Source organism: Seriola lalandi, unplaced genomic scaffold (genome assembly GCF_002814215.2).
Source record: "Seriola lalandi dorsalis isolate HSWRI2012SDOR001 ecotype SW California unplaced genomic scaffold, Sedor1 jcf7180002053898, whole genome shotgun sequence".
Lineage (NCBI taxonomy): Eukaryota > Metazoa > Chordata > Actinopteri > Carangiformes > Carangidae > Seriola > Seriola lalandi.
In genome coordinates, this window is record NW_019524451.1 from 1426192 (window position 1) to 1451466 (window position 25275).

Sequence of the window (25275 nt, forward strand, 5' to 3'; positions counted from 1 at the left end):
AATGAAGTGTAAACTAAGCAAGAACAAACAAGAACACAGTGCTGTACTGTTCTTGGCTTTATTGTTAAATTGCTTAGAAGATCTGACATGAATGTAGAATGTGTGTAAAAATGTTCTCTTTGCTTCTATCAGCTACTTAGTAAAAAGCAATGATTATCTGGAGAATGTTTTTATCTCAAGGTGGCAGTGACTGAGTTTAGCACAGGTAATGTGTTTCATTGCCACCAACTGACCTGAATTTGACCCCCGCTGCCCACATAACACTGTGCGACAAGTGAGATAAAAGTAATGCAAGCACTACACAAAGGCATGTTCAATTCAGTTTCAATGTACTCATTCAGTCAAATTCACATGAATCCAGACCTTATTGTCACACGAAGGAAGCTGTGTGCACAGATAGGGCTTTAAAAACATACATTGTACGGTTTATCAGAATATGGTTTCTAGGCTTACATGTTAAGCTTAAAAACTAATTGACACTTCACTGTACAACTTTTGGTATTGTGAGTTAATGGTAGGCCAAGTCTCTTCATAGGGAGATCAAAAACAAACAACAAAGTAGAAATGTTCTAATACCATTTTTTTTTTCCTTCGCGATATCCGATACTTGAACTGAACTTGTGTATAGGCAGATACAGAGTACCGAGTACAGAGCCTTTATACTGGAAGGACTTAACAGTGTGACAAATCACCAAATCACATATTGCTAACGTAACACTGTTTAATGGAAACCGGTTCTTCTTCGTTGCTCTCACAGTAGTTGCCAGTGGTTGCACAATGCAACTTCCTGTGTAGGTTACTGTTTTAGAGCAGGGAAGAAGAATTGGTTTCCAGGAAAACTGCAGTTTTATCAAGGTGTGAAACTGTAAAGGTTATTAGTAAGTTATGTGGTACCAGATTGGTTCATAGACTTGCATAGTCTCAGATACCTGATACAACATCTTAGGCAGTATCTGAGGCAATTTCCATACTAGTATCAGTATTGGAACATCCCTGAAATAAAGTTTTGGGTGTGATTTTTATTTTAGTTTTGTTCAGCATTCTGGTCTCTCCGAAAAGACTCAGTTACTGTGTATTTTATAAATAAAATTAATGGAAAATATTCAGACTGAAAAAGAGATAGTAAGCCAAAATGACAGGCTGCTAAAGCTGCCTTCAAGGTCACCCTCAGCTGTGGCAGGAAGAAATGCAACTTGACATGCATTGAAGTACAGAGTAATAACAGAACTGGCCATCTAACAAAAGCACTTTTCTGCTGGTGTTTTATTTTAGAAGCACCAAAATGAAGATACCTTTGGATAGTTCACAGGAAGGAAGAAGCAGGAGAAATGGGAAGAGAGAGGGGAAGTGTCTATACTGAATCATCAGGGCATATTGTACTTGATGTTTTGAGAAATTGGCTAAAAGTAGTTGAACTATAATTTACATGAAATACTGCATGATAAACAGGAGGATAAATGACATTGGTCAGTATGGACTATATGCTCTTTGTCCCCTAAACGTTTTTCTGCTGCACTGGTATCATCAGAAATGTGTCTGAGATAAATTGAGGTGTTTCCTCCATGCTCTGTGGCACCATTTGCATACTGGCTTTTGGTTGTCTATAAAGTGTCCTTGATGATCAGCGTCAAATGCAAAACTGCTGCACTTGGATTTAATGCCGCCATTCCATGTGTTGTCGTTGTCGTCGTTGTTGTGTACTGTGCCTGCTTCCTTCCACTTGGAGTTCGATGTCAGACTAGAACCCTTGTAGGGTTATTGAACTGCTCGCATCAGCCCTGAAAGAATCACATCTCCAGTAATCAGGACATCTATGGTACCTATGATAACCATGGTACTGTTAAAAAACAAGTGCTGTAGGAATTTTCCGAATTTTGGCATCGACTTGGTACTGAAGTATCTCTTGTGACATTCTTCCTTGAAGGCAGCACTAGATTCTGTTAATGTTCATACTCAAATTCAAGCTATTCTCATCTCTTCCAAATTATGGCAAATTCAACTAATTTATTCCCAATTGTAGTGTTGACTGTAGTTTTGGAAATACATGCTTTTGTGTGTGTCAGACATTAACCACATTAACCATTGCAGTTAAAATGTCACACCCTGTTATATAACACATACAGGTGCTGTGTTGTCCCACAGGGATTAGGAAAGCTTCATTCCGTACCATCCAGAAATAATTTATTTCTCATCTTAAAGTTGGACTCCTTTGCTTGGTGCTTAATAAAAACAACTGAACTTTTACCAAATACAATTTTAGCTTGTTACATCACAGACTGTTCAGGCTTGAATACTATATCACCATAGTTCTGGTTAGGACTGATTGATATGCAAAAAAAAAATCATACTGTGATTATTTTGATATTGCTGTTGCTTTTGGTCACAATTTTAATGGGAATGGGAATTTTTGCATTCCATTTTCACTGAAAAAAAAAAGATCAGTAGAAAAATGTTGATGATGATATTTTTGCTGAGGTCTGTACCAAACAAGCATGTTCCCTTACATCTGAAGAATATGATTTGCAGGCCAGGGCATCTGTGCATCTGTGTAGCACCACAATGCTTCATTTATATTTGTATATTGTGAGCTCCTGCGATTTGGATATTGCACTTGGCCAGCCTGCAATTTTTGAAATGTGTTCAAGAATAGAAGAGTGACCTCTTTAACCCGATTTACTGAATTTAGATTTTGGAGAACATGGCAGTGTGGTCACACAAACACACAAACAACACACCACCACAAAGGTTACAGAATTATTTTTCACCTATTTAAAATCCAAATATGAAAAAATATTTGTTATTTTCAATGTCGGCTCACCCAAATAGCCATTAGGAAATAGATACAACAAATGTTGTAGTTTTTATTGAAGTTTCAATCACATTTAGATGTAAAAGAAAATTAAATAACCATCCTATGAACACATATATGCCCAGTTTTCAGTTTATTAGGGACACCATGCTAATACTAATGCAGTCTAAACAGTCTTGCAATAAATCCTCCCTCAATGAAAACGTTCAGTTGTCATTGAGACACTGTCTGGATGACATATTGAGTTAAATAATCACAATAAATTACCAAAAATCATTGGCAACATTCACTTTCTTATAGGAAGTCACAATTGAAAATTATCCAAAAAAACAGTATCTGGATCCAAATATACTTTAGGTGGAGTTATATAATTGTAGTGTCCATGCTGTTAAATGAGACTTGTTTTCTCTGTCACGTTTTTGTGCCTTCTTTAATCTGTGTGGATTATTTAAAGTGAGAGGCTGAATGGTTTAATTCCACTCAGTCAGTCTAATCTCTTCTAACTGATCTCCACCTGCTTACCTTGACTCTTCCTGCATGTCACTTTACAGCTAAAGCCACCACGCCCTTCACTACAGCCGCTTATGTAACTACCAGGCCAACTCAGCTGCACACCCTCACAGTTACTGCTGTTGTTGTTGTTGTTGTTGTTGTTCGGCATACTGTCACATTGTTGGTCTTGCTCTTGTTGGTTGTGTGTGCATTGACAGGTTGCCATCGTTTTACTTGCTCCCCTTGGTTTAATCAGCTTCCCAACAACAAGATTTAACCCAATTTCAATGGAGCTATTATATTTCAGACTCTGCCATTGTAGCGTGTCTCAGTTAAGTTCATTACCACCCCAAATGTCTTAGGAATGACATTGTGTGGCAGGAAAGCAATGGGTGTTTTTACTGACATGTAGGCTGACTAGTAAAATCTTGAAGCCTTATTGCTGTTTATGTATAATTTTAGATATTTACAAAGGATGGCCCAGGACTGTGGCCATCTCAGGCAGCCTCCGTGTACTTTCTGAAGTCCCTTTTTTTTTTTTTGGCATGTTGTACTGTGAGCCTTAGATTCATCCATCCCTGTGAGGGAAGGCTAATACTGGAGGGATTTTCCTTAACTCTCAGGATATCACGTCCTCTAGCCTTAAGCGGCCCAGTGCAGTGACTCTAACCTGCAATAACCTGCAGGTGTAATGATTCACTCTGCCCACAGCAAGTTAAAAGACATCTTCTGAGAATTCACTTTTGTTTAAAGGCTCTAAAAGCCAATTATCTCACTTTGATTCTTTCTCTAAGTGAATGGTCTTCTACGTGAACACACTATTAACTGCCAGTTTTAAAAGAGGACTGGGTTATTGAATCAGAAATTTCTATATTTGTGTTTTGTCTGTGCTCTTCTCATATATTTGGTGTGGGAAAGGCTGTGTTGAGAAAAGGTGATGTCATGGTGTACTGTGGATCAATCAGAATTTAACAAAAAAAAATCAGAGTCTGAAGACAGTTGTTGGGTTGTTTACATGTGTTGCCATGGAGACACCTCTGTAAATCACATATGATCAAACCACACCCACGCAGTCTTGGTAGAAGAATTTTTTGAATGGTAAACTTGAGCGTTAAAACACTAAACAGTGACACATTGATTTTCCACTGAGAACTTTTCTACCTTTAACTTCGATTGATGCTCATTCAGTTTCTGTTGCTATTGGGTTAGGGTTAAATAAAAAAAACACATTTTTAGATACTTGAAACAGGATGCCTTGAAATGGTTCTAATTGATGAGTACTGTTGCTTTCTGTCTGACAACAAACCCTCTTCTGTGTGCTTTGTTTTACAGTTACTAGGAGCAGCATTCTTGGGCATAGGCTTGTGGGCATGGGCGGAGAAGGTAAGTATAAACACATGCACACACAAACACACACTGGTGAAGTACAGCATGACTGTCTCAACAGCATAGCTCAAATTCTTCCCCATATTCCGGCTGGAATAAGCTGTAAGTGCAATTTGCAGGAGAGTTTAGATGGAAACAGGGCTTTTGAGTGGACTGATGTGGAAAAAATAGAAGCACCATTCCTGTAACACTTTATAGCACTTAAATTCTTATTACCTGATAATGGTCCTGGTAAAAACTTCTTAGCCACCTTAGGAAATGAACTATGTTGCTGCAGCACCAGTGTGACGTGTAACTTTCTAAGATTTGTTGAGCCTGTGTGTAGCAAATGTTTTTCCAATAGTTGAACAGGAGCTAGAAATGGGTTCAGCCAAAATTACAAACTCATTTGACTCACAGCCATTGGAATTTAATGTCTTGTGTTGTACGACAGTCACAAAATGAACTGGTCCTCCAAATCTGTTTGGAAACTGGTTACTGTTTATTTTCCACAGTGTACAGGCTACAAAAGTCAGCTGCTGCCATCAACTTCTCATGTGCAGTGTATCATGGCAACATTCAAAACTTCTTCCAATCGAGTTTACAGTTAATTTGCTCATTAATTAGCTAGAAATTGTACCAGTCAGTTCAGTAAATGCTGCACCAGTGTGGAAGCATGTACCGATTAGTAACGTCTGGTCATGAACTGTGCAAATAGGCCTTGCACTGGAGTACCTTTGTGGAACAGAGTGAATAATTTAAAGGGATTTTGCCGAATGATGAATAGCGGGTACTGCAAAGGCATAATGGTGAGTTTGGGTCTCAGTGACTAAGCTGATTAGTTTCAAGCCCACTGCGTGCAGCCAGACTACATTATTGTTTCAGGGCCTCACGCTTAAATTCAAATGAAGGCAGTTTATTCTGCACCAGTGCCATAAAAACACAAGAATGCAGTATTGTCCTATCGTTGTCCCCTAGCTCAGTGCAGAGGGAGCTTAACTTCAGCAGTATGAGATTTCAGCTTCTTGGGCTTTCGCTGCATGTGAAATATATGTGACAAGCAAACAGGATGTCAGAAATGAGAGCAGGTGCCCACATTTACAGGCAAAAACTCTAGTGGGTTCCGTTTTGGTGAGAAATATATGAAGAGAGGGTGAGAAACCGTGCATGAATAGGAACACTCATTATATCTGGACAAGCTTTTGTACCTACAAACATTGCACCTTGCATTTTTCTACCCAGTGACATTAACACATCTTGTAGTGAGCCTGCTCTTTGGCTTTAAGGTGTAACACATATTTGAGAAATGGGCTGTTAATTCAGATAAAACTTGTTTGTCAGTGTAATGATGCTGGCCAGAGACAGGACAGGAAAACATGTTGGACACATTGTGGCCGTAGGGCTGTGGGGACAGGATATGCAGAGAGGAAGGACAGATGTCTGTTTGTGAACGTTTGCAGAAGGCCCTGAACTCTGCTTCTCCTGATAAAACTTACTTGTTTTGTAGGCTGGACATAGATCTGCCAGAGAGTGAAATTGTGTTGTAGATAAATTGATGGAAAAAAATCCTCTGGGCGGATTGTTATTTTATTTAGAAGGCAACACATTTGATAGCTATCATTCTAATGAAATAACAGTATTGCCTTTTAATAGAGTTTTCTGCTGCTTCTCTGAAGAGTGCAACCCCAGTGGCCTCTTGGCTGTCGTCAGTTAAATTCACTTTTTCTCTTTGACATCACACACTCTTTTCAAGGTTAACTGTGTTTTTGTAGAGTGAGAGATTTTGATGAGACCTTGTAAAAGAGACAGTGAGGATTGATTTTGGAAGTATTATAGTCAGAATTTTATCCATTCTCTTTTGTCTATCTTCCTCTCCCTCAGGGCGTGCTGTCCAATCTGTCATCCATTACAGATCTAGGAGGCTTCGACCCCGTGTGGCTCTTCATCGTTGTTGGAGGGGTCATGTTCATCCTGGGCTTTGCTGGCTGTATTGGAGCGCTCAGAGAGAACACCTTCCTACTTAAATTTGTAAGCCAGCTCCCGATTTTTCCGAGCACAGACACCATTTTAACCACTTCACACGCCTTAGATCTGCAGTTCACACCAGAGCTGAGCCTGTCACTGTAGCAGGTGTCACTCATCCGAGCCAAATGCTATGGGCGGTTGTGTGGCACAAAGATGTGTTATCTCATCACTAAACCAACTCCTGTGTCATCCGAAAGTAAAAATCAGAAACACAGATCCATTCCTAATAGGCAACCAAAATGTTTCCTCAGTGTCAAGCAACGTTTTCTTCATCGGCACCTCTTTGTCTTTGATCTGAAAAAGGCAGAGAATTGTTTCAAAGCCCAAAGCTGTGACACCACGATTTTGGGAGCCTTATTTGAGTTGAGCTGTATTGATAACAACATGTGACTGACAGAGACAAACTTGCCTTGTTGCTGGCTGCGATTCTGAGTCGCTATTAACTCCAGCCGATGTCCATTAGCAGCAGTAAGTCAGGCGTCAGAGTGAGCAGCTAATGTGGCTTTTGTGCATTTATCATTAGCCCTGTCTCCTCCTACATTTACTGTAAAGGGATGATATAATGGTACCTTTGGGACTGCGGTCTTTGTTGCCACACTCACATTCAGCAAATCGGTGCATGCTTTACAGCCAGACCTGCACAGGACATTACGTCAGAGCTATTGTCCTTTTAATTCTTTTACAAGAAATGCCAGAAAAATTCCCTGATTGATGTGACAGATTTATTGTTTTCTGTGTGTGTGTTTGTGTGCATGCGTGCGTGTGCGTGCCATGTACTTTCCAGTTTTCCGTGTTCCTGGGTTTGATCTTCTTCTTGGAGCTGACTGCGGGGATCCTTGCCTTTGTCTTTAAAGACTGGATCAAAGACCAGCTCAACTTTTTCATCAACAATAATGTCAAGGCCTACCGAGATGACATCGACTTGCAGAATCTCATTGACTTTGCCCAGGAATATGTGAGTCCATAACTACTGACTGAGATATCTGTGTCACTAACGGTGAAAAAAAAACTTCGTTTAACATCTCATGATTCTTGGCTGTAAGAAGTCATTCCCCTTTTTAGAGATGTTGTTTATATGTGTTTATAAACTGATGTTGAATCTGCTCAGTTTTGGGGCAGTCAGCTGCTGCAGCTGTGCAGTAAAGCTCATGATTAATGTGATTGTATTTCCTTCAAATGATTATCCAATTATATGAATTAAACAGTTTAGATAATTGGCTCCCATGTGAAAACGCTGGGCTCTGTCATGTTGTACTGTAAAGGCGATTAGATCCGCTGTTGTCTCGCCATTTGAGTCTCACTATCTGTAGTTACTACCCGCCCAAGCTGACTTGAGCCAGGCTCTAAAGAGCTTTTTCATGACCAGATCAAACAAAATAAATTTGTCCATTAGCCAGAGTGGGCTGTTTAATCTCCTATCGTTGCTGCCGTCTCAGTGGTCATGCTGTGGAGCGCACGGGCCCGACGACTGGAACCTTAACATCTACTTCAACTGCACTGAGCTGAATCCCAGCAGGGAGCGCTGCGGAGTGCCCTTTTCATGTTGTGTCAAAGACCCCGCAGTGAGTCACTCAGCATTAATAATATATGACTAATTGTGCATAATCCAATATCATGATTTGAATTAATAATCTAAAAGTAATGCAACTGCAACATTTCTTTTAGTATTTAAGTTTATTCTTGTAGATTGTATTCAGATTGTAGTTGAAAATGGTCAAGCTGTTGCTAAAAAGGAATTCACCTTTATTCAACTTTTTAATAACTCTTCTAAAATCCAGAATGAGGACCTCATATTGTTGTATTCTTTGTTTTTACAGGAGGATGTCATCAACACACAGTGTGGTTATGATGTTCGGCTTCAAGGGGTTAGTATCAATAGTCAATAATCATGTTTCTACCACTTCTGATCTGTTAGAGATCTCTTATACTTAACCCTGTATTTCTTTTACTTCACTCACACTTCTGTTTTCAGGGTGTAGCTCTTTGAAAATTAATGCTGTGCTTTATAATATTTTTCTAATCAATCTAGATTTAAAAGTGTACTAAAATTGTTGCAGTTAAACAGAACCAGTTCTCCTTCACACTACAGTCAGTGACAGTCAGTGGCCGTTATGGAGCATGATTGGCAGCCAGTGCCAGCCTTTCTGGTTAAACTGACGCAAGGCCTCTGAGTGGAATTACTCCTGAGGGCAAGTTGATTGACAAGCTGCGAGCTTGACTGAAAGGATCTAAGCAGTTGTTCAGGGAGAAGTGGCAGTTGGATGCATTTGTATTGGGCTTTATTTCTTGTCTCAATCACCGAATTTAATTTACCCCAGTTTTATTTCAAACATTAATCCATTGGGATTAATGTTTGAAATAAATAACTTTGAATGGAACCAATCAAATTTAGATTTTATAGCATTTTTTTTTTTGGAAAATACAAAGTAACATAACACAGCAGACACAGAGAATGTAAAGGGTTAAATAGCACACAGGCTCTTCTGCATGCTTCTTGCCTTAATAACAGATTGTTCTTCTAACGGGGATAATTAGGCTCCAGTTATAGCCTAGAGAGCAGCCTTACTACACTCTGTAATTGGCAACTCAGTGGGTTATGCCAGTCCGTTCCTTTTTCCTGTGTGTGTGGGTGTGGTGGTTACAACTCACTGCACTGCAGTCAGAAAGATTGCTGTTGCTAGGCACACTGCAATACAGTGAACCACCTGCCACTGCATTGGTATGAATTTTCTCTGTGTGCTCTTGTGCTAACGCCCTGGTCATTGACTTTTTGCTGAAACCATCAGTGATGTGCAGTAAGTTCCTGTGCAGCTCTTTTATGTAGTGCAGGCTGAGAAAGAGGAAGAGCAGGAGACATGAGGAAGACAGCAGCACAACAAAGGCAGAGGGCTGAAATAGCTTCTGAGGAAGTTCACAGCCAGAACAACATTGTGTTTCCTGCTTTTTTATTGGCTGCCAAGGGGCTCCCTTCACCTCCCATTGGTTAAAAGATAGCTTTCAGGTTTTGCAAGAGAACAAAGGGTTTGCCTAGTTGACTTGTCTTGAAGAGTAACAAAGAGAGCATTGTATATAGCCTTGTTCACACCCATTCTTATCCCCCTTTTTTTAGTGTCTTTGCGGCTCTAAATTACACCTTTTTATTTCCATCTCTGAATGGACCGCATACACCATCAGCTGAATCTCACAACGCAAACAGCCATCTGTCCGGTAACAGGAAACAGCTTCTGCCTGTTTGTTCAGGCCAGACAGGGTCCACAGAGAAACTGAATACATCGCCTTGATATTGTCCATTATTTCCAGACACTGACATGTTGTGATCTCAGAGTGACTGGCTATCAGTCACTACTCATGCCCTCCTCAGCAGTGAAGGAGTCAGTGGGCAAAATGTTATGTGTTGTTTGTTTTGTCCAGCATTAGTCATAGGTCAAAGTTCAGATGTTTATTTGGATTATGCAAAAGGCCAGTGTCCTCTATGTGAGCTGCTCGATTTAATGTGATTAAAAAAACGTCAACAATGTATTCACTCATATTTTAATATACTTCTAATTTGTTATTTGTTTTTTTGACAAGGAGCTGGATCGGCAGAAATATATCTATACCAAGGGCTGTGTGGGACAGTTTGAGAAGTGGCTTCAGGACAACCTGATCATTGTAGCTGGAATCTTTGTTGGTATTGCACTTTTACAGGTAAGAAGTCCTTGTTTGTATATTATTTTACTTGGAAACATTCACATGAGGAGACTTTGTGCATTTGAAATGATATGTTTACTTAAAACAAACAATGTGAATGGTTTCTGATTTTGTGTCATCACTGCCATCTAGTTGTTACAACAGGCAACATCTGTCAAATCCCTGCAATACAGCCGTCTGCTCTTTTTTTTTTTTTTTTTTTTTTTTTTAACCATAACGTGTCGTATTCTGATCTCACTTTTTGTAATCATCAGTTGGTCTAATGTCCTGCTTGGCTTCCTCTTCAGATTTTTGGTATCTGCCTCGCTCAAAACCTGGTCAGTGATGTCAAAGCTGTCAAGGCCAACTGGTGACAGGAGAGGTGAAGTGAGGGAGTCCTGCCCCTCACACCCACACCAGGTCAACACAGCACACAAACGGTCCCATCCAGCTGAGGACGGAGAGCCATGAACATTCAACACAGTCCACTTTACCACTGAGCTAAGCAGCACATACACACTCTCACACTTGCAGACAAGCAGACACAATGCGTTTACTTCCCTGTTTATCAGTGACACTTGAGTGTGGGAGAAGAAAAATATCCCAAGCAAACCAAACAGTCAACACTTTGTTTACCACTCAGCTGGGATTTTAACCCAAATATACAGAGGATGGCCCAGCCTACTTCCGAGTTAGGTTCTGTTTTTCTGTTTCCTCTGATTTTGTTCTTTGGACAAGTGTATTTATGGGTCACAGTTGCACAAGGACACCTGTCAGCTGGGAGAATGGAGGCCATGGATGAAAGTAAGAGACAACAAAAAACACACAAAGGTTAAGGGACAACAAGTCTCATCTTTTAGGTCAAGCGTTACTTTGTCACCGAGCCTCTGTCCCACTCAGCGAGGGGTTGAATATCTCCTCTAAAAACTGCCTGTTTTAAACATGCTTATCCCACTTCCTGCTGTAGGGGATGGTGGGTGGCTGGCCGGCCGGCCAACAAACACATGGATTCCTCTACGTGTCATTTTTCTCCATTGTGACCTTTTATGACCACTGAAAAGACTGAACACTGGCTGGTCGTGTCTGCAACTTCAAACCATTTCAGGAGATTTAAATTCTAACTCAAAATGTAAAAGAAAGTGCCATTAATTTCCAGTGATATTTTTGTCTCCTTCCTGATCTTCACATGGAATTCTCTGCACCCCGCCCCACAATACCTCAGGGCCTGGCTGAAAATATATGTTTTCTGTCACTGGTTAAAAGCATATCTATTTTTTCTCCATCCATGTCTGTTGAACTTGGATAAATATGCATGTCTGTTTAACTAATGCAGAAAAACACTGACAGTTCCTCGAAAGTCGCCCTGTTTGCCCTGCAGTAATTGTATTATCTGTTGATTTACTGAAGGATATTGGATTGTATTATATATAATGGCCTGGTGTGGTTAGGATTGTAGGTCTATGCTAAAGCGGGAAAAGGGTTTAATGATTGAGTTTGTCTTTTATCTCTGAGCATCCCTCAAGCACATGGGATTGCTGGTCTGGGGCCTTTTTACTTGACCTATGTTACCACATTTGTCTTACATTAATTTTGTCCTCTGTATTATGAAAAGTCTTTGTGTGTTCTTAAAGATGTCTTTTATTCATCCTTTATTTCCTGTTCTTTCATAGACACAGATTTATATCCTGGGCTCATTGTTTGACTTCAACAGGCACCTGTTTTACCTCTGACCCATCAGTCAACTGCGAAATATCTTCTTATTGTTGATATTGTTAGCAGTCCTAATGGAGACCAAATAATATGAGCTGGCCACAAACTAACTGCCAAGGTTTTATCTGGCTACAATTTAGATTTTATTAGGAATGCCAACAATAACAAAAAGCATTTCTAGATAGCCAAAATGTGAATTTATCGTCCCTTTATGTGGGAAGTGCCAGTTGAATGGAGAAATCAAACAAAAAGTAAAAAGGTTATAGCTTCGCTTTTATCTTTTATTCAATGTTGTGTCTTTTTATTTGGACTGTTTTTTTTTTTTTTTTTTTTTAAATAGAATAGTAAATACATGCAGTTTTGATATTAGCTACATTCTCAATATAACATGAATGCTGCTTTAACTTTGACTAGATTATTGATATGTAGTGCAGTAACCAAGCTAATAACAAGTCTCGCATCATGGCATTTGAACAATCTGCCATGTTGTTATTGTTTCCAGGCTAAGGAAATATTCCGATTATTTGTTCTTTCTCAAGTTTACACTTTCTACTCGGTTTATGTTGCCCTTTGTTGTTCATTATAAAAAAACAAAATCAGACCTCTTCAAGTTGCCCCTTGAAAATTTTCATTTTGTCCATGATCCTCACAGAATGTAGTTCTAACTGGGTTCACTTGATGATTTAACACATTACTCTAAGCATTTAATCATTGCAGTTGTTTCCCGTTGAAGCAGTGTCATTCACATACATAGCACAGGCAGGATTTACACCAACACACACACATCCATATGCACAGACACAAAAAACACATTTTGAATTTGCAATGCACAAGTTGGAAGATGAGTAGCATTAGTAGTCTGTGAACACTACACCAAAACCTTTCCTGCTTTACTGAGTCTTGTATGTAGAATATATATCAGAGTTCATCCAGCAACAGCACCTTATGATCGCCTGCCGTGCGTCATTACATGTCCTTATCCTGTTTTTCTAAATGTGTGTGGGCTTCTTTAATTTCACTAACTGTTCTAAGTCAGTCTGTCCCACTTCAGTCTAGAAGATCAGGGTGAAAACAGTGTTTGTTTGTTTTTTTCCCCTCTACATCTAAATTTTTAAAAATGGGATGTAACAGTTAATAATGTGTGATGAATCAGTTCAACAAATCTTTGAAGGGTGCTCATCTTTTTTTATTTAAATCACCCATAATTGGAAGTGTTTGCTCAGGGTCTTAACCATTCCTTCTCCTCATAAAAATAACCTCTGCTTATGCATGCAAAGAGATTTTATGTTGTACATGATAAAATAGAGGGGCTGCAGCCTTTTTGAGTGATGCTGAGGATCTGCCTGAAGGCAGATGGAGGCCATGGGTGTCAGTTCTGCTGCAGGGCAGAGCTGCAGCTCTTAAACAAAAAAGCACTCCTGCACACTCTCTCTGCAGACACCGTCTCTCTCTCTCTGCAGAGATAGGCCAATAATCAGACAGTCACCTTGGTAATGAGGACTATAGTGCCATAATAATCTGTAGTAGCAGCATGGCAGGACTATAATATGCAGACTCAACAAAGGTGACTCACTGGAGTATGTTTGTTTTAACAGCTTTGGGTAGTTCTGGTTTTGTTCTCCTTTAATGCGGGGGAAAAGGGGAGGGAGAGAATAATGCTAATTATGCTTTGTCCTTTATCGTAATGGCCTTGCATCATGAAACACCCTCTTAATTTCTCTGCTATCCCTCTGGGCAGTTAAATCATTCCTGAGGAGGAGCCTTATGCATACCATGAATGTATAAGTCTGTATCAGCATGGACCTACCGCTCCACACTCAGAAATTATCTTTACCCTTATGCAGCACAATGCACACCACAAATTAAGTTTAGGAATGTGAATAAAGAGTTGTCCTTACATATATTTTGGATGTTATTCTGGTTTTTACATTTTAAAATTTTGTTTTAGTGAGCATGAAAGCAATTGAGCATTCCATTTTTTTTCTGTTTCGAGGAGTGTGTGCAGACTTACGTGGACAGTTTATATGCAATATCGCATTTTAATCACCAGAAGCAACCAGTTAAACAATGGTTTGGTTTTCAATGTCTCTTCAGTAGCTGTAAATGTGGATGATTTTTAAATATTATAAATCATCATCTCTGAGTTTTGAAAATCCTCTGTCAATGTAAAACTTCTTTAGCTACATATGCGTTTATGAATGATTTTTCCTTTATCCATTTAATACAAAATGTTTGTCCTTGTGACTCTGATAATCTGTCCTGTGATCCTTTTCAAGCTTTGAAGTCTGCTAATGTCTCAAGGCATTTCTGTTGATATTTCTTACAAAGGTGAGCAGCACATCAGACATTCACAAATCATACCTCATCATGTGCAGACGCTGGTCACATCAGAGCACAAAGAAGAAGCATAATTGACTTGTTGGTGAGCATATTGACAGCAATACCATAATATCACAGTTGTTGGTACTGACATTTCCATTCCAGGTCATGACATTTGATCAAGTGAAGTTGATGATGGGTTCTTTATGGAGGCCCCAGGAGGCAAGTTAGGAAAAAAATTCTGGTGAGCCCTTTGATCTAAACTATTTTCTCTCCTCTCGCTTTTCTCTCATTTATGACTTAAGAACCGGTGAAAACAAAGGTTTTCCCAGAATAAACTTTTCTAAACTTCCTTAATTTTTTTTTTCGTATGTGAAACAAGTGTTGGAAAAAAAGTTTTGCCAAGTGAAACAATGTCCAGACAACAACAACTGTTCGTTAGATAGTGGCCTAACAGCTAACGTCAGTATAGCTAATGCTAACGGCAGGACACCGCCAATTAAAATACATTTCTAGCCAAACCAAAGACACGACTTGCTAACACAAAAAATACTGTATGCACCTTGCGTTCAGAGAGCGTCGAGAATTTAAAAATCACAGACACAAGACTGACTTTTTTTACCACTTGTTTTCACAAATGAAACAGAAAATAACCTTCTGGTAAAGCTTTTTTCATCCAGTTAAACCTTTTTTCCGCATGTTCACAAATGGAAAAAAATGAAGGACTTTAGAAATACCTTTTTGTTTTCCCACCTCTTCTTGAGTCATAAACACAGGAAAGAAAACTATTTAGATCAGACTTAAGAAATGGATCTCTATTGGCTCTCAGGGCTTCCTTAGTTCTTACACATTTGTCCACAGTTGAAGAATATGAATACAGTAATAAATGATATTTTAACCACACATAAACAACTATAAATATCTTTGTTCCGCTGGGCAACAAAAACATTTTTCTCTGTGATACTTACAGTTTGTCCGTTTTCAGTTGTATCTTGATTGCAGCAGCATACAGCAAACAAATCCATACTGTTGATCCATTCTTTCAGTTGAGACCCGTCTACTCCGACGGGCAGCCTTGTAAGAAAATGTAAATGAAAACTGTGGGACATGGTCTGTTACACTGTATATTGTGTTAAAATATGGCTCTTTCATATATTAAAGGATTTAAGATAACGAAGCAGTGTTTTTTTAAGCATCGCACAGTAAATGATGAATTACAATTTTGAGGTAATTGTGCTTCACTTGAATATTTCCATTTTATGCTACTGTATACTTTTACTCTAGTGCTGTATATCTCAGAAGGAAACTGTGTAGTTGTAACTCAAATTGACACGTGAAGTTACAGATTATTTTTGCAGATTAGTATTATAGACCAATACATTAAATATAATGATTTGTTATGGACTAAATTCCCAAAAAAATATGTTTAAGTAGTTTAAAAGTGGCTTCATCTTTTCAACTACTACATGTTGTTGCTTGCATGTGAATGTGTCAGTAGTAATAATCCAATAATGATATGTGTATAATATATCAGAATGAGTACTTTACACTTTCATGATAACATTTCTTTACTTGTAAATGTTGTCTGCAGGACTTTTACTTGTGTTTTAACACTGTGGTATTCAGACTTTTTACTTATTCCACTGCTGAACTCGAGAAAAGGGTCAAGCAGTCGCTGTCGGTGACTAAAATATGAGCATGAATGCCACAGTAATTGTCCTACTTACAGTGGAATGTTGTTTTTAAGGTTTTTCTCTGATTAGGAAATGTTTTAATTTATCATATGATAGGTGAATCAGCCAATAGAGGGAGACAAACAGGAACTGTGAGCTCACACAATGATATACTTTTGCTGTGGCTTAATTTTACAATTATGTAAAGCAGGAAAAATGCAATGCTAAATCTGCTGAAGTGTGTGTGTGTGTGTGTGTGTGTGTGTGTGTATATATATTTATATATATACATATATAATGTGTGTGTGTGTGTGTTAAGAAAGAGTGAGTGTATTATATTTGTGCCATCAGTGGTTTTGGGAGAGCAGCTAGAAGCTTCAGGCCTACAAATCTACCCAGGTACCTGCTATTACAGCTCAGTCTTTAGATGTTGAGATCAAAGTGAATAACTCTTCAACAAAATTAATCCATCAACTTCAGAGGTTATTGACATTTTCTTTTATCATGCATCTCAAAGATAAAACACTCCACTCCAGCAGGATGCACAGAGCTGAGCTGTTTCCTTGACACTTAACAAACGACTCAGTGGACACAGTCTTCAGTTTGTAGCCACAGGGAACAGCAAAGAATGATAATTTCTAAACCTTGAAAATTCCTCAATCTGGTGTCGTACCGGTTTACATAAAGCACACAGAGTCATGGTCGCAACGACAGCTGCTGCAACTGAGATTCCTCCTTTGTGATTTGATTTAAAGTGGCTCCTACCATAAGAATTATCTGTCCAGTAGATGTGAGTGGCCTTGTGTTCTTATCTGCACAAAAGCATCAGAGCTTCCTTACATCTGCCCAGTAGTTTGTCATACAAAACCAGACCGTTTAATATTATTTAAAGGATACAGTTCAGTGATAGCACTGCTAGATACACGCTCCATTTCCTTCATGAGTGAAGTTTAAAAATTTAATCACCAGATTGTATCACACATCTGCAAGGCCTCATCAGGCCCTGCTGCCTTCTCACTTTGAACTGATGCTACCACTGCAGCTTTCCTATTGTATGCTGCCTCACGTCTGCACCGAACATGGTAATGCATCTGGCCTCCTGAACTCAATGTGAATACAGTAGGTATTGAACAGGTATCTCTAGATCTGTGAGACTGGGGTGAAGTCAGAGACAAGATGTGTGTGCAGTAAGGAAAGGGTGTTCTCTCTTGAGCATGCAATGAAAACTTAATAATAACTAAAAAACAATAATTTTATCACTTGATAATATATGCTGGTTTGGGTTGACTCAGCATATTGAAGTATGAATGGTGTCAACAACATTTGGCTTTACAGGTGGTAATCTGTACATTTTTGCTAAACTATCATATTTTATTTTCCCTTGTGTCTGGGGACAGTTGCCAATCCAGACCACATCAAACCCATATCCTGACCCAGTCCAAATAAATAAATAAATGCTCCATGAGATGAGGCATGATAAATGCCTGTTTGAATTTAAAGATAATATAGGTAAAGCCAAAATTAGAGGCATATAGGCTGAAAAGTGGTCAAGGGGACAAATCTTTGTAATTGTGTGTAACAAACATAAATATGTACATAATACCAACAGAGTTATAAACATGTATAATACTAATTGTGTAAAGGCTGCTCCATGCCCTTTTCACTCAGCCATGTTCCACTACATTATCACTGTTTTGTGTATCTTATCATCAATATATCAGTCAAATATTTCCATTAATTTATCTGGGTTTTTAATAATTGAATACACTGGTTTATCTTTGTTTACAATCTGTTAGGAGTTACTATGTACTCTCAGTGCACGCCTTTACCTGATATCCTTGCACCTTGATTGAATAGATGTAGTACTTAGTTCTTACACCAACGTTTCCTACTGCACTGAAGCTCTAGTGTTGTACCTCACTTGTAAGTTGCTTTGGACAAACGAGTATATGTCAAAGGGTCAGGCGTCTCTGTATGTTTCCAGTTGGTCGGGGTCGATCAGCTGCTCTTTCAGGAGGAAACAAGAAACAGGTTTTCCGTCTTGGAGTCCTCTCAGTAGTGAGGGACAGGCCACTGTTAGGAAGATAGGTGAAACAGTTCGGTTGTAAATTTGGTTGAACTCTGTGCGCTTATGAATAAACTGTGTGCTTACAGTAGAATATGAATGTCACCAGTAAGAGTAACAAATCCAGTGTTTACAATGTTCTGCATGCTTGAAAAGCCTGTACCCCCATACTTACCTGAGCAGGTGGTATGTTCCAGTGAGGTGAGAGGGGAAGGTAAAGAGCCATTCAGTGGTCAGTGGGCAGGAGCGTAGGTGGCAGCTTGTTGTGAGACTGAAGATTATATTTATTTATTTATTTATTGTTGCAATGTCTCAGGGTTAATCCTTCCCTCTGTTTGTTAATATTTTTGTTAATATCACTTTTTTAATACTCTATTCTACTATATATGGAGTATGGATACATGCTGTATAAATACGTGCATATACAAAATATCCAATACAGTAAAATTACTATACTCTATGTAATGTATGTAATAGAAACACTACACATTATTCATACACTGCATGACATAAAACACACTCTGTATTCTCTCTCTGAATAAATTCAGGTTTCTTATTCCAGGTTTAGCTCCTTGACTTTTATTCCTTTAAAGTCAACCAGGAGGCGGTCACCTCCTGCAAGGCTGCTTCTTCAGAGCTAAATGTTTTCCTCTGTCTGATCTCCACCTTGTTCACATGAAATGCTGTTACACATTTCTGTCTGTTGGGAGAATTTAAAATATGAATGAATTGAAAGCAGGATGCAGCATATAGGTCATACATTATTGCCTCACAGCCTCCAAACCATGTGAAACCATGCCTGGATGACCTCCTCAGGCATTCACGAGGACTTCTCCCCATTTAGTGGAAAAACTGTCATTCATTTCATAAATAAAGCTAAAATCTCATATATCACAAACTGGTCCTAGCCGCTAACTGCAGGCTAGGTGGTAGCGAATCAGGCTCAACTTTTACATTTGAAAAAAGGACACACACACATGCAATCATTGAAACAGTACAAGGCTCCTGAAATCAGTCCCAGCCTTTGAAATCTCATTTCATAGCCAGGACTTGAAACGGCATCCTGGGCCACCTATAGGCAAGGTAACAACAACTAATTTTTATTTTTCTTAAACTGTGCGTCTGTGTCACATTTTACATCTTAAACCATCAAAAATAAGATTTTTTTATTGGTAGTGTTAACAATTGAAGAACATTTTGGTTTATATTTTCAAAAAGTTGAATCTTTTGTCAGTGTCAATAGTGAGGTATACATCTTTTGTTTATTGTTAGAATCAAAGCTTATGACTTTTGCACGAGACAGTTACTAAAATCTTATTGTTAAGGCTGGTTCATATGGAAATAGAATATACATTTATTTACAAAAACTTCAAAAATCTGTCATTTGGTGCTTTACAGCAATTGATAAATATGTTCAATTTTTATGTTCGTACAGTGGTGCTACAGCAGCACTCATTGCCTGCAGGTGGCATCAGTATAAAATTTGCAGTACCTTTGACTGCTTTAGCTTGAACGTGGCAACATCGCTGCGTCTTAAACTGATGCTCTGACCTTTCACACATTGATAGAGCTGATCTGATGGAACAGCTCCCTCTAGGGGAGAATCTGCAGTGTGATGAGCATGAATAAAAGAGTGTGTTACAACTTACATGAGGTGCTTTACATCTATAATAGTGATAGTTTTTAATTATTGTTATTTCAACCTAAGCAGTTTATGTGCAGTCTCCACAATGCAATTGATATTAAATAATAGTTTCTCTAATTGTGTTTTCAATATAGTATTCACCACTAACAGTTTAATGCAGAAATCTGGTTATATTTTTCCTTTATTTTTCTACCAGCCTGTAATTAACACTTTTTTTTTTTGAAAAAACAATATTGTCAGCAAAAGAGAAAGTGACTTTGCTGTCCAGTGGAATTACAGCTTTTTCTCTGGCTGTTTTGTTCAATTTATGATTCTGAGGTTTTGCTGGCCTGCAGACTTTGTGTTGCTCTGCCAAGAGTTTACGCCTTGTCCCCTTTCAACATTTATAAACTCTGCTGAGTTCTCTACTCTGCAGAATTTATTAGTGAGAATTCCCACACTTCACTTCACTATAGATATGATCAAGCGAATGACAGCAGGCAATAGGTATAGGCCCGAGTTACATCCCTGCAGCCCTGCGGTGTCTGATGCTTAGTCAATAGCCCAGAAACCTCCGTACATTTGTGTTCAGGGTTTCACCAAGTTGTTGTAATCCTTGGCTGAGCAGCTGAGTTCGATCCACACAGTTTGTAATTAGCCAATTAAAGAGCACGGTGGGGCCACTGTTGGAGCCGACTGACTCCTCTTTGATGCTCATGGCAGAAAAGCGTCTTTCTTCCTGATGGTGCATCACCATCATCATTTCAAATTGTGTTCAGCACATTCTCTCTGAGCATGGTAAATTAAAGTTTGTGCAAAATAAACACAACCCATGCTGGAAATAATCACATGTGCAACAACTGAAGCCTTCCTATTCTATTTATCAGCAAAAGGCAAATTAATCAGACAAGTCATAACACAAATATGGTTATGGCGTCTCAGCAAGCATATGAATTCTTTCCAACGGTTCACACGGGAATGAAACCCACAACTCTGGAGTAAAACCCCACGACAGACACAGTGACTGATCTGAACAAGTATCAGTCATCAAGGACCACTAACACATTAAGAGGCAGTGGGAAAAAGTGCCTGTGGTTCTCCACGAGGGGAAGAACCATGTCAGCCTCCAGATAGGGCTGTTAATCCCGCTGGCATGGACAGCAATTGATTTTATTGATGCATTTTGTGGAGTGAACTGTCAAAGGCACCCATTCAGTAGCAGGTGACGTCACATCTGCGTCAACTAACTTGGAGAAATAGACATCACATGACAGTACTCAGCTCCTCGCCTCTTCATGTGGTGTGTTAAAGGCAGTCTTTCAGAGCAGCGAGGGCAGAGATTGAGGGGCATCAGGGAGATATTGACAAGTACTGCTAGAAATATAAATCTTTGAAGTATTTGGGAAAAACATCAACACTTGATACATTTGATCTTTGAAGTGATATGCTCCTTCCTGTTTGTTATTTAATGAGAAGAACAGCATCTCATTTGTTTCCTTATCTAGTTTGGGTAAATAAAACTGTATGATTTTTATCTTTAATCCTCGAGTTTTGTCCCCACATGATCCACAAGTCTGTATCAGCAGCCAATAGACAGGACAAACACAAACATCAAATTATGTCATGATGTCTGAGCATTGTGGAGTTTGCTGTAGTCTAGCAGACCTGATTGGTTGATGGTGTAATTGAATGAGTTTCTGCAATTAGCTGAAAAACAGTTATTGAATCAGAGCCCAACTTAATTAATGGCAAGAAGGATTACGGCCGAAGCACAAATCTCACGGCACTGATCTTAATCTGCTGGCACCTCAGTCACAGAAGCCTGCCACAGGGTTAAGTTAAAGAAGAGAGCTTCTCAGGCCAACCATATTTCACCCAAGTGGCTCTGCTTTAAAGACAGAATCACACAGGAGCTAATTGCATGTCACCCATTTTTAGCTGGAATATTTATCTGCGCTATATATATTTATAGTGCTTTCAAGGTGCTTGAAAGAGGAGCAGGGTGCATGTGTGTGTGCGTGTGTGTGTGTGCGTGTGTGTGTGCGTGTGTGCGTGCATGTCTTAGGCCACTTAGGGGGACACATTTTTACATTTAAACCAATGTTGTGCTTACCTGGGGATAAATTGATGTTAGCAAATTGGTTTCACTTCAGATACATTTATTACAATGTAAACTGGTTTATGTTTTCATTAGAGAAAGGTTAAGGTGAGGGGGAATGGTCGTAATTGGACATGTATTACTTGGTTATGGTTAGCCTCCAGAGAAGCTGGGTAAGTGAATGTATAGTCATTAAAAGAAGAGATTGACATTCTGGGAAATATACTTATTATGGAGCTGCATTGGTGGATTTCTCGCCAGGCTAGTGGTCTATTGGTTGGTCGGTCAGCAGCTTTGATCACAGACTGAAACACCTCAGCAACTGTTGGGTGGATTGCCGTGAATATTTGTACAGATAATCATGGTTCGGGATGAACTGAAATACCTTTGGTGATCCCTTAACTTTGTATTTAAGGCCAGCATCTGGTCAAAACCAGTCCGATACTACCTGCAAAACTAACATTCCCATCAGCCTCAGCTGTACTCTGTGTTTATTCCTAATTAACAAACCATAGCATGCTAACACATTAAACTAAGAGTAAACATTAGACCTGCTAAACTTTAGCATGTTGGCATTGTCATTGTGAGAATGTTAACATGAGCGTGTTAGCATGCCGATGTTAGCATTTAGGTCTCTTCCTAAAAGTATTTTGGTCAGCCATGTGTTTGTGTAGACGTCCTGCACGTGATGATAGACCTCGAGGTATTTGTAACACACTGCCTGGTGTGTACAAACGCAGACCTCCCCCTCCATCATTCAGAGCTCTTACTGTAGGTTTCTGCGAGAGTCAGTGCCGTTTTTCCTCTAAACGCACACAAATTAAAATGTTCCCTCTGAGCGCCCCAAAAAAGTCTTATTTCAATTCAGAAGTACTAAAGAATTTAAAAAAGTAAGCTTTTTAAAGGACCTTGAATAGTTGTAATTAACAAGTTAATGGCCATATTTCTGCAGTATTAATCATGTCCAACTCCAGCATGAAGGGATCAGCTAATGGCACCCTAAAAACAGCTAAAAGTGAAGTGTAATAAGAGTTCCTTACACACTTCATGTACCAAAGAGTTTAAGCTTTATTTGGCATGAAATATGGAATCCTATCTACATAACCGTATGCTCATAATCACATCATTCCTCTATATATCATCAAGGCAAGCTTACATAATGTATGCAGCTGCCAACAAGTCTCAGTTAATCATATTAGTGAGAAACAGGTTCTTCAATACCTCTGACTTCTTCCTCACCCTCTTTAGTGCTGCATATTTGTTTATCCCTCACCTAAATATGTGTTACCACAAGGGAATTTAACCACACTCCTTTTGAGTTGGTTTTAGTGAAGTCATGGACTGATAGCTACTGTAGCTAGGAGCTACATAAACTGAGTCACTCTTTTTTTTGTGTGGGTTGGACGCCCAAGCACTGTGGCAGCTTTGTTGAAAGGGACCTTTGTTGTTGTCAGGAATGGTAGAGGAGGAGGAAGAAGCACATGTAGCACTGCAGAACGACACTTGTGAACACGAAGACACAGCCACTCAACCAGACAACAACAGTGCCGATCCTGACATCGCACATTATTGAAGAAAATTCACCGGAGGTATAGTTAAAGTCTCATTCATCCTTTGAGAAAACAATGTCACTGCAAGGCCCAATCAGTGGAGCTTTCAACCAATTTTCAACCAAGGTCAAGGATGAACCTCCATTGTTTGTTTGAATGTGTGCATTAAGTAAAATAACAAATTTTATTGCACAGTTTTCTATATGACAGTGACATTTGACAGTGAAAAATTTCACAGCCCACCCACATACCAGACTCAAGTGAATGCATTTCAATAATTAAATTACATCATTTTTATCTTCTGAACTTTTATCCATTATATTTCTTTCTTTCTTTCTAATCCTTCCTTTTTACACAAATTATAATAATTATTATTCATTGCACACTTGTCTTTTAGCACAGCCTTATGAGTATACCAGCTCAAATTGTTTGTTTTAATGAAACCTTTAAATCTGTGAATCCTTCAATGTTTATTTATATGCTTTAAAACGTCTCTATAGCAAACACCACAAAATGCATTACACATGGAAGACTAATAGCCCCGAAGCTTTTACATGTCTTTGCTGTCGTGTGTAAATCTTATGACAAATCATATGCTTTGACAGATTTTTGCATTTTCAGTATAAGCATTACATGCTCCTCTGTAGACTGAGAAAACTCTCTGATTGGATGAACTTGTTAAACTCTGTTCAAATCAAAAACTGACAATTTTTTTTTCAATTCTAAAAAGTTGACTTGATTTCCTTTAAATCACAAAAACCATAATAACATACCTACAAAACATTCAACACAGCTGAGCCAACACACACATACCAAAAGTGTTTGAATGAGGTGCAGTTACCAAATGACGCACTGTACTGTGCATGAGTGCATCAGCCTCGGCCATGTCAGTACAGTTGGCTGTGTTATTCTTTACACTTCACAGTAGATTTGTGCTCTGAGTCTCTGCACCTATCAAACTGGTTCACTGGTTTTTGCTGCCAAAACTCTGGTCTGGCCTTTTGTTGCCTCCTCAGGTCAGAGCCAGTAGCTGAAACCATGTCCTGACTCTGTGCCTTCTCTGACATGTACAATGCAACACCAGGACTACTCTGGGATTCTTTAAGCGGATTATTTGCTGTCTAAAGCGAACCTTAATAAAATTAGAAATGAAAAATGGTAATCACGGAGTCCGCGGTTGCTACTGAGGATAAACAGAACATGACCTTTTCATTGCTGTATTCTAAAAAGCCTCTTTATTTGAACCTGCTTGTGACTTTGTGTGTTGGTCAGGCAGTTTGATAGAAAATATGATACAAACAAAGGCAAGAAACTTTGAGAAATGTGTATTTATTGGCATTAGGCCTCGATGTCCAGGTCACGCTGCGTAAGGCATCAGCAGGAGTCCATCTCAGCAAGACAAACACCCCTGCGTCTAGCTGTGCGTATGAAAGCGGAAAAGTGTTTTTCAGCGCTGACATTGAATGCTGAAATCGATGTCCAGAGTTAGTTTTGATATGGCTGAGGGTTGTCATATCACATTAAGATGAATGCCCTGTGGGAGGTGTTGCCGGGAAGTGTGATGAGGAGGATCCTTTCCTCCAGGAGCAGCTAATCAATATGCCTCTCAGACACTCTCTTTTTCAGCCAGAGCACCACTTTTTTTAAACCCTGCTGACACAGTTCAATTAAACTTGTGCTGCAGAAAAAAGGCTGGATTCAGTGGATGGAACCGAGTCTAACTCATTTCAATTTCAGTACACTCAAGCATTTACCTGCTATTAAATCTACATCTCACACCTTTCTTAATATAGATGATCAAAACAATTACGTTATGATGCATCTGGATCAGGGCCTGTAACCTGTTCTCACTCTTATAACTGGTGTCTGTGAGTCT

At 39.1% G+C, this 25275-nt stretch overlaps 1 protein-coding gene across 1 annotated transcript in view; it reads left to right on the forward strand.

Annotated features, from left to right (window-relative positions):
* Positions 1–15562, forward strand: part of tspan17 (tetraspanin 17) — a 20500-nt gene extending 4938 nt beyond the window's left edge. The window contains exons 2-8 of the mRNA XM_023402151.2: positions 4634–4684; positions 6548–6694; positions 7476–7646; positions 8128–8253; positions 8509–8556; positions 10262–10378; positions 10669–15562. Of these exons, the coding sequence (XP_023257919.1) occupies positions 4634–4684; positions 6548–6694; positions 7476–7646; positions 8128–8253; positions 8509–8556; positions 10262–10378; positions 10669–10734 (726 nt within the window). The 3' untranslated portion in view covers positions 10735–15562. The remainder of the gene's footprint in view (positions 1–4633; positions 4685–6547; positions 6695–7475; positions 7647–8127; positions 8254–8508; positions 8557–10261; positions 10379–10668) is intronic.
* Positions 15563–25275: the final 9713 nt, after the last annotated feature.